At 43.2% G+C, this 14,212-nt stretch overlaps 1 protein-coding gene across 1 annotated transcript in view; it reads left to right on the top strand.

The window, feature by feature from the left end:
- Window positions 1-437: 437 nt before the first annotated feature.
- Window positions 438-14,212, top strand: part of SEC62 (SEC62 preprotein translocation factor) — a 32,273-nt gene continuing 18,498 nt past the window's right edge. The window contains exons 1-2 of the mRNA XM_083177797.1: window positions 438-593; window positions 13,039-13,147. Of these exons, the coding sequence (XP_083033923.1) occupies window positions 558-593; window positions 13,039-13,147 (145 nt within the window). The 5' untranslated portion in view covers window positions 438-557. The remainder of the gene's footprint in view (window positions 594-13,038; window positions 13,148-14,212) is intronic.

Raw genomic sequence — 14,212 nt, 5'->3', positions numbered from 1 at the left:
AGAATATCACATCCGATGCTGGCTGAAAGGGGAGGTCCACAAGCAACAGGACTAGTGACACCATCAGCAGAGGTAACCTGGGTGGGTAGTGGGTACATATACATGGGGTTGGGGTGTAGTAGTTGGTGCACACAGTACTACACATTCAGAAAGGGGACGTGGCTGCACCCTTTTTTTTCTTTTTTTTTTTTTACCATGACCACGCCCCCTTGTTAATGGTCACGCCCTCTTTCTGAATGTGTACCGATTTCCTATCTTCAAATGTTGGAGGGTATGTATACAATATTGTATACAATAATTGTAACGTTTATGGGCACCTTAAGTCTAGGAACAGAGCATTTTGTCCCTACTGGAGAGGGTTATGTTGGGAGGTATGGAACAATTCTGTGGGAAAAATGAATTTATTCCATTTTGGAATAAGGCTGCACACAGCACAACACTACACCAGTGACAGCAGTCCACGGGAGCGCGCGGAGAGTTCTGAGCCTGCAGCCACGTGCCCGCCTGTTGGCCCCGCCCATCCACGTCACCAGACAGCCGGGGCCGGGGCAGCAGACATGGCGGAGCGGAGGAGAGTGAAGAAGCGGATTCAGGTATTTATGACCCGGGGAAACGGGCATCTCTCTCTGGGATCGCCCGCGTGACAGTCCCGGCCCGGGCAGCGGAGACGTGCATACACGGGCTCTGACAGGCCGATACGTAGATGTCTGCTGTCCCTATCACCATGGCGGACAGCTGGGGAGGAGGAGGAGGCCCCGGTCCTGAGCTGGGATTACCCCTGTGTGGTGCGCGGACCATCCGGTGCTGAGGCCGGGGAGTGATGGCTGCTGGTGGCCTGTGGCAGAGCGGGACAATCCCTGGGAACAGCTGGAGCCTGTGGTCCCCTCTGTGCAGTGCGTGGAGGAGGAGGAGGATGCGGGGTGAGGGGGGAGTGCCGTGTCCGGGGTGATGGTGCTGGCTGCTGGGGGGCATTTATGTCACGTAGCCTGCTCAGTGCTACTGCAAATACCCACTGGTCCACATCACAGGGGGCTAGGGGAATCCCACCTATGTAGCGGTGTGTGAGATCTATCCCATTATAATCTACTGCATTCTGGCGTGTTTACAGTAGATCTGCTAGAAAAATGGGAACATCTAATAGTTGTATTTACAAAGTGTGTGATTCCCTGCATTATGCTGTAGTGTTGTGAGATATATAATCTTATCATTACGTTATGTGACTCTAATGTAAGTGTACTGAGAGCTGAAAAAAGTACATATCTATACAAAAAACATTTATGCAAACACATTTTAACATTGTATGAGTATTCCTCAAGTTCTGAGCCATTATATTATTGTTAATAATAATCATTATTGTTGTTCATGTAGTGCCACCTATGTATGCCGCACTGGACAAATAATTTGTCATTTGTATCAAGAATGTAACCATGAGACTAGTTTAAAATTGTGTTTTGCTGTCATCTGTTTTCCCTTGGTTTATGTGCTGCCCAAACGTCATTGATAACAAAGTGTGCGAAGCGTAAACGGCTTTCTGCTACTGGAAACGCCACATCATATCCTGTTATAATTGTGAATGTTATACCTAAAATGTCTAATTCAGCAGAAGGATGGCATTTACTAGCATTGTGATAGGCATGGCCCACAACCTCTCTCAGTATCGTGATAAAGGAGGAAGCTCAAGAACAAACATGAAGTTACAATTCTACTGCTTTGATGATTATGATTACATAACAATAGCTGTAATTGTCATTTAGAAAGAATACATGTTGTCTGTTGTACATTCCTGTTTGTAATGAAAACAACTGGATGATAAATGTTATGGTGTGTACACACGGTGAGATGTGCGATGCGATCCCCGATGCTATCGCATCGCACGGCATGCATGCGATGGCATACAATTTTGACTATATAGTGCAGATCTGCACTATATAGTCAAGGCACAAGACTTTCTGCTGTGCGATACAGGAGCGCACATCGGGATCGCAAGGGTTAAAACCCTTGCGATCTGCATGCGATACCGATGCGATTCTGACTATATAGTCAGAATTGCAGGGTGATTGTACCCGTGTGTGCACACCATTAGTCTTGTTTTTAATGTTAAAATAAAAACTAGAAAAAGGCAATGGTTTCCAAACTTCTTTCCCTCCCTACAGCAGGGATCAGGGAACCCCAAAATATATTTAGAAACACAGATGTTACCCCATTCATTTGTACCACAAACAGCTATATATGTTGATCATCATTATTATAGCCATTGACAACTATTAGTATCAGTATTTCAAGATGTTATAGTGACAGTCTGTGCAAATTTATTTCCCTAGACTAGAGATGGGTATACCTTGATAGGAGCTTATAACCAGGCAAAGAAATTTGGCGCCGCAGCGGCAGTACAAACTGCGTGCTGCCGTGATGGTGCAGCAACTAGTCGACTCTACTGAAGAAACAGGCGGACTTGGAGGTGGGGCCCAGGGCATCACGCATAGAAACGTGTTATACACAAGGGTCTTATGCAATGCACTGCGTCAGGTCTTTGTACACTTCAGTACTGTAACACACACAGCAGGGCATGCATATAGATTCTATATGCAATGAATTGAAATTCCAGGGGGTAATAGTTACATAGTTACATAGTAGGTAAGGCTGAAAAAAGACTTGCGTCCATCTAGTTCAACCTGGTATAGATATCCATTGCTGATTTGGTTGGTTCTGGTATTTTACAGACAAATTATATTTCTTATTTGTACCCATGGATGTTTTTCTCCAGTAAATGTTTGTCCAACTTTGCCTTGAACGCATTTAATGAGCCAGCCGTTACCACCTCTCTGGGAAGAGAGTTCCAGAGTTTGACTGTTCTGACGGTAAAGAAATTCTTTCTACTAGCTGAATGAAATTTTTTTTCTTCTAATCTATACTCATGCCCTCGCGTCCTAGATTCCTTTCTAGTAGAAAATAGGGTGTGTGACAGTTCCTTATATTGGCCCTTGATATACTTGTACATGTTGAGCATGTCCCCCCTTAAACGTCTCTTTTCTAATGTAAATAGTCCCAAATTGCTTAATCTCTCCCCGTAGCTTAAATTCTCCATTCCCCTAATAAGCTTTGTTGCTCGCCTTTGGACTTTTTCTAATTCTATGATGTCCTTTTTATAGTGTGGGGCCCAGAACTGTACTCCGTACTCTAGGTGAGGTCTCACCAATGCTTTATATAGTGGCATAATTACCCTTGAGTCCCTAGTTTCCATTCCCCTCTTAATACATGCCAGAATTTTGTTGGCCTTTTTTGTAGCTACATTACAATGGGCACTACATCCTAGATTGCTGTCTATTTGGACTCCTAGATCCTTTTCAAGTATGGAATTACTTGAAATTAATGGACAGTCTCGCTGCCAAGACACAGCCAGGCATGCATTTAGACTGTCCATTACCCCCAGGTATTTAAAATTACCCCATTTGGGGTAATTTTAAGGTATACTTAGACCAAAGGTGAGAAATTCTGAAAATATTTAAATGAAGTGAATTGTGTTTATATGTCATTCTTTGGTTCAATTCTGTTAGGTGGGATAGGATTCACTTCTGTTTGTCCACATATTTTATGATTTGAAAACCACAAATACTCATCATGCCTATTCCATTGAACATAAAACGTTTGAATTAATCCTAGACCACCAATAGGGGTCACGCCATCTGGGAACCTCTTGATTAAAGGGCCGTACATATGGGTAACTGGGAGCTGTGCTGACTGACATTCTGAAACATGGATTGCTCAGCACACATGCGGTGCACCAGTGATGTGTGCTGAGCAAATAGTGGCTATCTAGTAGGGTGATAGCAGATGCATGGGACTGTGCATCGCCAGGGGGCTACACACACAGGGCGATGTGTGCTTAATTTCTAAGCGATCTAGTCATATTGCTTAGGAATAGCCCTAAAATTGCATGGTGTGTATTGGCCTTAAAGCATTGATTTCCAAACTTTCTTGAAACACTGTGCCTTAGAGTATAACTTTTTCATGACACCCCTAGGACAAATCCTGTTTGCTGAGAAAAAAAATTATTACATTATGTAGCCTGTGCTTATCCTTCACTATTAGGTACAGTTACCCCTGTGAGACCCAGTGCCGCCATGAGTGAACTATATGATCAGCAAAGGCATGCTTTGCGTAAAGGGGCGCGATTAAAAAAAAAGTCTCATTTTCATTCATCCAAACTCCCACTTTCTTCACTCGGTATAGAAGAGATGTGGGCTGCCCAAGAGACTACTGTTGTTGTTGTTGTTGTACCGGTTCCTACACTTTGACAGGAGCCTGGTGCTACATGTAATGTTACAGCATCGGTCTTGCGACGGCAGCAGTTTGTTTTATTTCAAAATGGCTGTGCAAAGCCAATTGCAGCTCGGAACGTCATTGCCCAGCTCCTTGGGCTGGCTCTATTAGCCAGTTTGAAACAGAGGGCAGGCATTCCGGTGGTTGAGATGAGGAGAGCTCCTGAAGACTAAAGCCCCGTACACACGGGGGGAGATATATTGCTCAGCAATACATTGCTGAGCAATATATTGCTCAGTGTCTCCTGTTCATCAGCGACCAGAGATGGTCGCTGATGAAAAAGAAACTGCCAGGGGACCCTGGCAGTGGAAATCAGCTGGTCGCAGGAGCATGTTCCTGCGACCAGCGATCACTACAGGGGTAAAAACGTGAGCGCGCACCCGGCGATATATCGCCGGTGCACACTCCCATCGCGGACAATATGGTCGCTCAGCTATACCAAATCATCCCCATAAGGGGAACAGTTTCTGGATGGACTAGTGGGGAAAATACCTAAGAACCCTCAAATTCTAAGCTACCCGTTCATTTGCATACGGACTAAAAAGTTCGCTGTACCGATTGAACTACTGAGACAAAGTCTTTAAGCTACAAAAGCACCTCTGAAAGGACTTAGTGCATAAACATCTTGTCGGAGTCACATCCTATTTAAGAAAACTGTTGAAAGTGTATCTATGCTTTTTGCGAACCCCTGATGAAGTCCCATGTGGGGACGAAACGTGTTGGGATCGTTTATTTGCTGTTGTGAACTGTACCACTGAACTTTTTATGGTCTGAAACAATCACCACTGTTATGTGGAACAAGAGACATTTTAATAAATTTATATGAACTTTGGACTTTACTTTTTGTTCTGAAATCTGTCAAAAGGCTATATAGACCCAATCACTGAGGGTCTAAACAAGGGGTGCCAACTTTCAATTTTTATATATATATATATATATATATATATATATATATATATATATATATTTCTCAAACCCCAATATTCCTCTACGCGCTATTATATAATGTATGCAATGATTAGGTAAAATGATTCAATAAGGCTGCCCACCACAAACTTCCCTGAGGGTTTAGGAAACAAAGACCACAATATTTTTCCCCAATAGTGGTTAGGCGCCCACAGATATAATACAGTCCAACCTCAATGGAGCTACGAAGGTTTCATCCAATGATTATTTAGTTCTTCAATGTACTGTTACAGGTAAAAGAAGAAACGGCAAATGTGCCAATGCGTTTCTTCTTAAACAGACTTCATCAGGGGAACACATTTACAATCTTTCAGCTAATGTACAATTTCATAGTGTTCTTAAAAGGTCAAGGAAATCTTTCTTATTTAGAAACAAATTTTGTGTAACCGCGTAGGTGTACTTCAATAAATTATTTAGACGCTGAGAAAAACTTTCGGTACTTCTTTACTTTCACGGCGCCAGCATGTCGCCGCGCGTCAGAGTCCCCTTGCGGGGCTCGCTTCGCTCGCCCGCGCTGCGGGCTCGGTGGCTCGCTACGCTAATTAAAATCAACTCCATGCCAACATGGATAGTGGAGGTATGAACTATCCATGTTGGCATGGCGTTAACTTAGTTTATTTTACTTAATTAGTGGCGAGCGTAACCCGGAAGTACGCGCGGCGCCATGCTGGCGCCGTGAAAGTAAAGAAGTACCAAACTTTCTTAAGGTTACGAATAACCATAGAAATGTTCAGTGTATCTAATTGGATAGATTGTTGGACTAAAATATAAGTCCGTACTAGAAATAGATAACCGTTCTTCCAGAAGACTAGCAGCAAATTGAGCCTTTTCTTATATGGTAGCCAGCAGCTGACTGCTAAGGATTTCCTTGACCTTTTAAGGACATTAAGAAATTCTACATTAGCTGAAAGATTGTAAATTCGTCCCCCTGATGAAGTCTGTTTAAGAAGAAACGCGTTGGTGGGTTTGCCGTTTCTTCTTTTACCTGTGACAGTACATTGAAGAACTAAATAGATAATCATTGGATGAAACCTTCGTAGCTCCATTGAAGTTGGACTATTTTATGGACTTAATTATATCTGTGGGCGCCTAACCACTATTGGGGGGGGGGGGGGAATATATAGTGTTCCTGCTAGGCGGTTTTAGCGGGGCGCTGCGCCCTGCCTGAATTTTAAAGGGCAAAATACACCCTGCCCCTCTGGCAGCGCCCCGCTAAAACTCCTCTTATGGTGATACCGGGGAAGCCTGGCGCCACAGTATATAGCGCTTCCCTAGCAGTGGAGAGCCTTCGGTGCGGCCGGGCCCGCCCCCTTCAGTGACGACGACGGCCGGGCCCGCCCCCTTCAGTGACGACAGCAGCCGGGCCCGCCCCTTTTCAGCACGGCGCGGCCCGGGAACTCCCCTTTTGTGGCGGCGGCCCGGGACCGCCCAGAACAGTGTCGTTGGCGGGGTTCATGCTATTTTCAAATCCATAGTTCCTGAACTAAATATCTAAAAATGTTTTAGCTTTCTTTTTTCTTTTATGTATTTTAAGTTTTTAGTTGTTGTTGAACCTTCTCCAGATTATTATATATTTTTATAATTATTATTATGCTTTTGTAGGTGCCTGTAGCACTTTGCTAGTTGGGCATGTACCCCAGTTATTTGTCAGCATAGCCACTGTTAGCTAGGGGGAGGAGATAATTGCATAAGTAAGGAAGAGTCCATTAGGGAAGAGAACTCTGCTCACGAGGACTTACAATCCCATAGAGGAGGGGGACAGACATAGGGGGAAAAAAAAAAAAGATGTGAGTTTTAGTAAAGATGGGATGTTGCTATGGACAACCAATCAGATTCTATCTATTATCTTCTAGAAGGTGCTAAATAAGTAGATTCTGATTGGTTGAAAATAGCAAAATCCCATATTCAGTAGAACTCCCATCTTAGTAAATAAACCCCACAGAGTGAGTCAGTGTACAATGACATCAAGAAGTAGGTTAGGATGTGAGCTTGTATGCTTTTACTAACTTCAAAGGAGTTTCATAACATATGTATTATATTTTAGTTATATGGGCGATCACTAATCATGTGACACAGCAAAGTCATGTGTACAGTGCACTTACACCGTAGGCTCATATGTCTGCTCTTGGTTAATTTACTCTTTGGGTAGCAGTGACGCCCTGGGATGCAGGGCCGGACTGGCCATCTGGCACTTCTGGCAAATGCCAGAAGGGCCGATGGACTTGTGGGCCGATCAGGTGCTGCAGAACATCACTGCATTTATCATCGTAGAGCCCGCCCCGCTGCCTCCCTCCCTGTCCATCATTGCAGCTACAGCGGCCGTCATTTACATACTGACGCCATGATGCCCCGCGTCATGACGTAGTGGCCGCTATTGAGACCGCCCCGCTGTTTACATTATTTCCAGGCAGCCCGGCCGACCGCCTTACACTTAGCGCCGCCCTGCCCCATCTTTACACACCAATTGCCACGTCTTGACGCCGCCGCGTCATGATGTCATGACGCGGTGGCCGCCACCGCCCTGCTATAAGTCTGCACAGTACAGCACCCAGCCCCCATTACCAATACACACGTCATGACGCCGCAGCGTCATGATGCGGCGGCCGGCGCTACTGAGCCTGCCCTGCTGCCTCCTATCTTGGCCAAACTCTGGGCTGCCCTGCCCCTCCCGGCATTAACATTTTAGAACGCCGCATCTGACCCGGAGAAGGGGGAGTCATGACCCCACCACCTTAAGATGTGATGTGATCAACATCACATGCATTATTTCCCACGGGCGGGAGAATGTGCTGTAGGGTGGCGCCACGGTGGCGCGGTGGGAGTGCTTTTTAAGCAGGGAGCTGTGCAGAGAGACAGTCACGTGGTGGCTGTAGGAGTTGGATCCCGTCCATGCTGTGCAGAGTTCCAGTGTCACACAGTGCAAGGAAGCCAAGATAGTAAGTGTTTTTTTTTATTTCTGACTGACTACTAGTCTAGTCCTTATTTCCTACCCCTTGTCTTACCCTACCCTAGGCTCCGAACCTCTGACTTATTTATCTCTACTACTACTGCCAATGTGTAATGGGCATAATGGTGTTTGCCACAATGTGTAATGGGCATAACGGTGTGTGCCACAATGTGTAATGGGCATAACGGTGTGTGCCACAATGTGTAATGGGCATAACGGTGTGTGCCACAATGTGTAATGGGCATAACGGTCTGTGCCACAATGTGTAATGGGCATAAAGGTGTGTGCCACAATGTGTAATGGGCATAACAGTGTGTGCCACATTGTGTAATGGGCATAATGGTGTGTGCCATAATGTGTAATGGGCATAACGGTGTGTGCCACAAGGTGTAATGGGCATTACGGTGTGTTCCATAATGTTTAGTGCTACATTTTGTGATGCCACGCCTCCTTTCTGTGAGGCCACGTCCCCTTTTCATTGCGCGACTTCGCCGCGCAAGGGTCCCGCCTACTACTGGTGGGCCTGTGTGCTCAAAAATGCCAGGGCCTATTTCTGGTCCTAGTCCGGCCCTGCTGGGATGTGTCATGTTGGGTGAATAGATATATGATTTTACTATGCATTTCAACTGTACTAGCTAAAAGTGGTTAGCTACTGTATCTGATGCCTGTATTTTAAAATTTTGTGTTTGGGTTGTAGTTGCTGGCCGAATCATAAGAATAAGGGTCACTGGAGTGGTTGCTCAGGGATAGGAAGCTGTTAGATTGTTTAGGCCCAGTAAAGCTCTGGAATTTGTTTTCCATTTTAAAGATGTGAAGATAGTTTATGAAATATTTGTTCGTTGTATTTCTATGACCTTTCAGAGCGCATAGATTGTGCATGTGTGCTTCCAAAGGCACACTATTTCTTCAGTCTATAATATGAACTTGTAATCCTGCATTAGCATTTTCAGGAGCAGATTGGTTTTATTTACAGGATTTAACACTGGAAAGTGAAGTGATAAATAATCTTGATCGATGTAAGAAAGTAACCTAAATTCATGGAAAGCGGCATGCTGAGACGTCACTATGCAGCAGTCTTATCATTGTTGGGTTGCTGTACGTAGTGCCCCCAGCACCTCTCTCTATGCCATGACTGGCAGACCTCAGAGTTATTCTGGCCAGGGCATTTATCCAGAGGGTAGGCATATTACTGCGTTTTGAGATTACCGTACCTTTTTTTTCTATCTATCCTAGAAGCATCCTTACCACTGTTGTCTGAAATAGGGGCATTTCAATCTAAACTATTTTTAAGGCCAAACATGTAAAAATGCAGCTGTCCATATGGGGCATTGTCTGTAAATTCATGGTTATGTGCCACAGTATCCCATCTATGCACCATCACTTCTAATAGATGTTAGGGAAAAAGTCTGGTGTTGGTTGCCCCAAGGTGCCAGCAGCCAGTCTCCTATCACAAGGCAGGGCATGGTATATGTATCTCCAATTACATGGTATTGCAGAATGTGTGTGTGTGATCTAATGTATCTCAGGTCACAGGGCATGGTGCGATATATGTAACTGAAGTCACTGTATATGTGTGTGAGTTAAGCAGCTGCTTAGACTGAAACAGTAACCACCCATTGCAAGAAAATTGCAAATGGATCGCTAATCGGTATCCACTTGCTAATCCATATGCAATTAATGAACCATCGAAAGGATTTTACTGTGAGTAGGTCTGAGGCGGGGTGGAAGTGGTCGCCACAGATATCACAGACCCTCCTCAAAAATGTCAGGGCACATCTGCGTTTTTTCCACCACACCCCTGGAAATGGCAGGCTACCACCCCTAAACGCCGGCTTCCTGTCAAACTGCGAGAGGATTACGATCCGTATACATTTTCTGTCGCTAATTTCCCATACATGATGCGATCGGTACACATGCGCAGCTGTTCGATAATCGCACGATATGTGAATTCTCTTGCAGTCAATTATGAATTAGGCCCAAAATACACAAACCAAGAGCAGTGAAAACATAAATCTGCTTTAAATAGCATTTTTCACTGCATTGCTACAGCAGAAAGAAGTCAAATATAAACCATAATCTTTCCTGTGTACCATGATCTCTGATAAAGCTGTCACCAGGTGCTGTAACACAGTAAGTTTCCCTTGTAAGGGCAAAGCCAGAATCTCACAGTTCTAACTTATAAATTAGAAACTTATACAACAATGAACATACAGTGCTCTGGAAAACACCATTTTGCTACATGTGTATTAGCCTGGGTTCACACTACTAGACTATATGTACCCAGCATGCAGCAAGTTCATGCACATTTGCCGATGCTTAGGCCGACCGTAGGGAGCCACGTGACATGATGCATTCTGCAGCAACTCAACTCTAGCAACCTTTGGCCATGCTGTACGGCTGACTGTGGATGTCGCAAGGTACCCGCACTCGCGCGCATATATATTGTGTGTGTGTGTGGGTTGACTAATGCAGCGGTTCTCAAACTGTGGGTCCTGACCCCAAAGTGGGTCCCGACCTTCTCAGCATGGGGTCGCGACTCCATGTTGCTGACCATCAGGCTGATGACTTTTCTAATCTCAGTCAGTGATTCAATGAGTCTGATAAAATCTGTTGAATTGTCTGTTACTTCAGACTCCTCCCATCACTTTGTGCCTCCACAATGCTGCCATGTATGTGCTGTCTGCTGCCTACACGTGTGATGTGATGACCTTCTGCAGTAAATTGCTGGGGTCCCGTAATTATTTTTGTTGTCTGATGGGGTCCCAGAGCAAAATAGTTTGAGGTCCCCTGGACTAATGTGATCTCTGGTATCAGTAATAGCTTCTGCAGCCTAAGGGTGATTTTAGCATCTATGTTTTTGTTGTTAGAGTGCTTTGGATGCATTACAAAAATAATACAAATTGATTTCTGTGGCACCATTCACAATGAGTGTACTGTATGCATCCATCTGTTGGGGCACAATGAATTTTTAAATAACATTTCTTTATAGTTAGTCTGTTGAAAACACAGACTGATCAACATATGAGAAAACATGAACCCATAAAATGAAGGGTATGGGTAGTTTAAACCACATCTTCAGACTGTATCATGGTTGGGCAGGATAGTGGCGGCTAAGATGAACTTCTTCGTACTACTCTATCTCTTCCAGACCTGTCCTGTTGCTGTCCCTGTCCCAATATTGACGCTACTGCAACTGCATAGGTGGTTTGTCCAATTTGCCTGGAGATCCCCACCACTTGTCACGTTACCACGACTAATGGGCTCTATTTAGGATCACTGTAAAACTCAATTTGAAATTACGTTCTACCTATCTCACATTACTCCTTTATGCTAACATAGAGTTTTCTCTCTTGTTTTAAATGTTGTTCACTTGTTATCTGCTTGGATAGAGGGAGGTGTTCGTGTAGTATCCCAAATCCGATGGCTGCGCCTCTCTGGGTTCCCTGTATTATAAATTTAGCTTAGCTACTATTAACTGTTTTGCCTACATCCAAATCCGGCACTTTACCAATGTTCTTCCCCCAAGGTCATTTGATAGATCTCCAAATCCACTTGAGCCTTTGTGTCTTCATGCTCCTCTTATGAAGGGTATCCTATGTGAAATTTAAGAGGAACTGTATGGGTTTTCAAAGTTGGTGGGTGCTAGAATGCACACTATTTGTCAAACACTACAGTCGAAAGCTGGTTGCATGGAGCACCATTTAAGATTAGCAATGAGTGATAACAAGATTATCGCTTGTTATATCTGACACTTAAGCAAAAAAAAAAGTGTCTGATTTGCACAGTTGTGCAATAGATGATTTAGGCTGATTTCTTGTGAGAGAAGGAATATCATCTTGTCTGATTTGCACAGTTGTGCAATAGATGATTTAGGCTGATTTCTTGTGAGAGAAGGAATATCATCTTGTATTAAACTTATATCATTTTTTTTCTCTCCCCATGTCCCCCACTTGATTGGTATTGGGTTGATAGGTTGACAATGTCTAGGTTGAAAGTCAATAGGTTGACCATTTCGACACATGAAAAGGTCAACATTGACAACAGGTCGACATGCCAATGTTCGACGCATGAAAAGGCGAGCATGCGTTTCTCCTTTTTTTTTTTTTTTTACTAGTTACTTCACCATCCATGTGGGCCAAGAGTGAGATTATAATAGTGTGCCGAGCCCAAAGCATGGTAAGTTAATATTGTTCATTCTAGCAGCTTTGAAAACCCATGCAGTTCCTCTTCCCTGCCTAGGGTATCACTGTCTGCTGTAGTGTTTCTAGCACAGTGTGTCTGTATATCAGCACTGATATGCAAACCAGACCTGTGATCGAAACACCACAGCAGACAGCAACACCCCAGGCAGGGAAGAGGAACTGCATGGGTTTTTCAAAGCTGGCGGGTGCTAGAATGAACACCAAGTTAAATGTTACACTAATTTGGAGTTAGATGTCGACATAGACACACACAAAAACGTGAAACTTGTTCTTATGTCAACCTTTTGACCATGTTTACCTATTGACTGTCTACCTAACTGTCACCCATCAAGATTGCTCTTTACCACCATTGTTTCTCTGTCTATTCAATTTTATGTTTTACATTTCGTATACTATGTATGTGCTGTGCTTGCTGAGTTACGTATGTCTAACTTAATGTTTAAAAATCCTTGGCTGCTTTACATTGTCTTGTTAAACTCTTTGTTGTATGGGTTTCTCCTTATTGAATGTCAACCATAGCTCTTATCCCTATGTACTCATACAAGTAAATGAATGACTTTAAAACATAGTGTACATGCTAATAGTCTTTATGTTCTCCAACAGGAGGTAGGTGAGCCAACCAAAGATGAAAAGGCAATCGCTAAGTACCTACGTTTCACTTGTCCATCAAAATCAACTAACATGATGGGACACAGAGTTGATTACTTCATTGGTAAGCTAATGTTAGCACTTTTTATTATAGTAATATTTATATTTCTAATGCAAATATTGTAAAACTTGTTCTACCTGTGATAAAGACATTTCCATGAAGCCTTTAGTCACCCATTGATGATCTCTTAAGGATACTTTAGTCACCCATTGATCTCTTGAGGAGGAGATCATCAATTGGGTGACCTAAAGTACTAAATCAGGGATCTGTACTGTTTTTTTATATTTTTTTTTTGCAAATAGTTCCACCCCTGCTTACTTACCCCAAAATACTAAAATATCTTATATCTATAGTTTTAAAGCAGAGAAGGAAATGGGTGGACATGATAGAAACTTTCAAATATATCAATGGTTTTTAACCGTGTACAGGTGGGAGGCATTTGTGAAAGAAAGTACTAGAACACGAAACTGAAACGGGAGGGAAGTAAAATGGAAACATTTGGATAAATGTTTTTAAAAAAAAAAAAAGTAGTAGACCAATGGTAGATGCTAATACATTAGAGCTATTCAACAGGTTTTAAGGTTGGTATAAGGTCAATGAAGGGGCAGGCTAGATTGGTCAAGTGGTTCAACCTGATTCTTCAATCCTTCTTCTGCATGACCAGTTGCTCCATTCTGGTTATATTTTCTTTCCCTCCCATATGTTCTATTTTATTCCTCTTTCACATCTTTTAACCTTTCAAACCCCCCTACTATACATGCAACATTTTCCCATTGTTTCTCTTGCATCTTAGTAAGTCACATGTTTAGCTGGCACTTCTGGTATGGAATAACCATAGGGCAAGGATGACGGCAGGGCACTACTAATTTGGTGGAGAGCTTTTTGGTTGACGCGATTTTTCATTGTACAATGCCCTGCGATGGAAATCATGGGCACCGTGATAATACACAAGTACCCATTATTATTATTATAATTAAGCATAATGATTAGAATATAAGCTTTGAATCCTGTATTCAAAATCTCTAAAAACAAATAACTTATGTAAAGGGTGAACTGCACATCAAAGAACCTGAGTGAAAAACACACGATAAAGAAAATCGTAAAAAAAAAAATCTACAAAAAAGTGTT

This window comes from Crinia signifera, chromosome 3, assembly GCF_055691185.1.
Source record: "Crinia signifera chromosome 3, ASM5569118v1, whole genome shotgun sequence".
Classification (NCBI taxonomy): domain Eukaryota; kingdom Metazoa; phylum Chordata; class Amphibia; order Anura; family Myobatrachidae; genus Crinia; species Crinia signifera.
The sequence above is the reverse complement of the archived record's forward strand: the minus strand, read 5'-3'. Positions and strand labels throughout refer to the sequence as shown.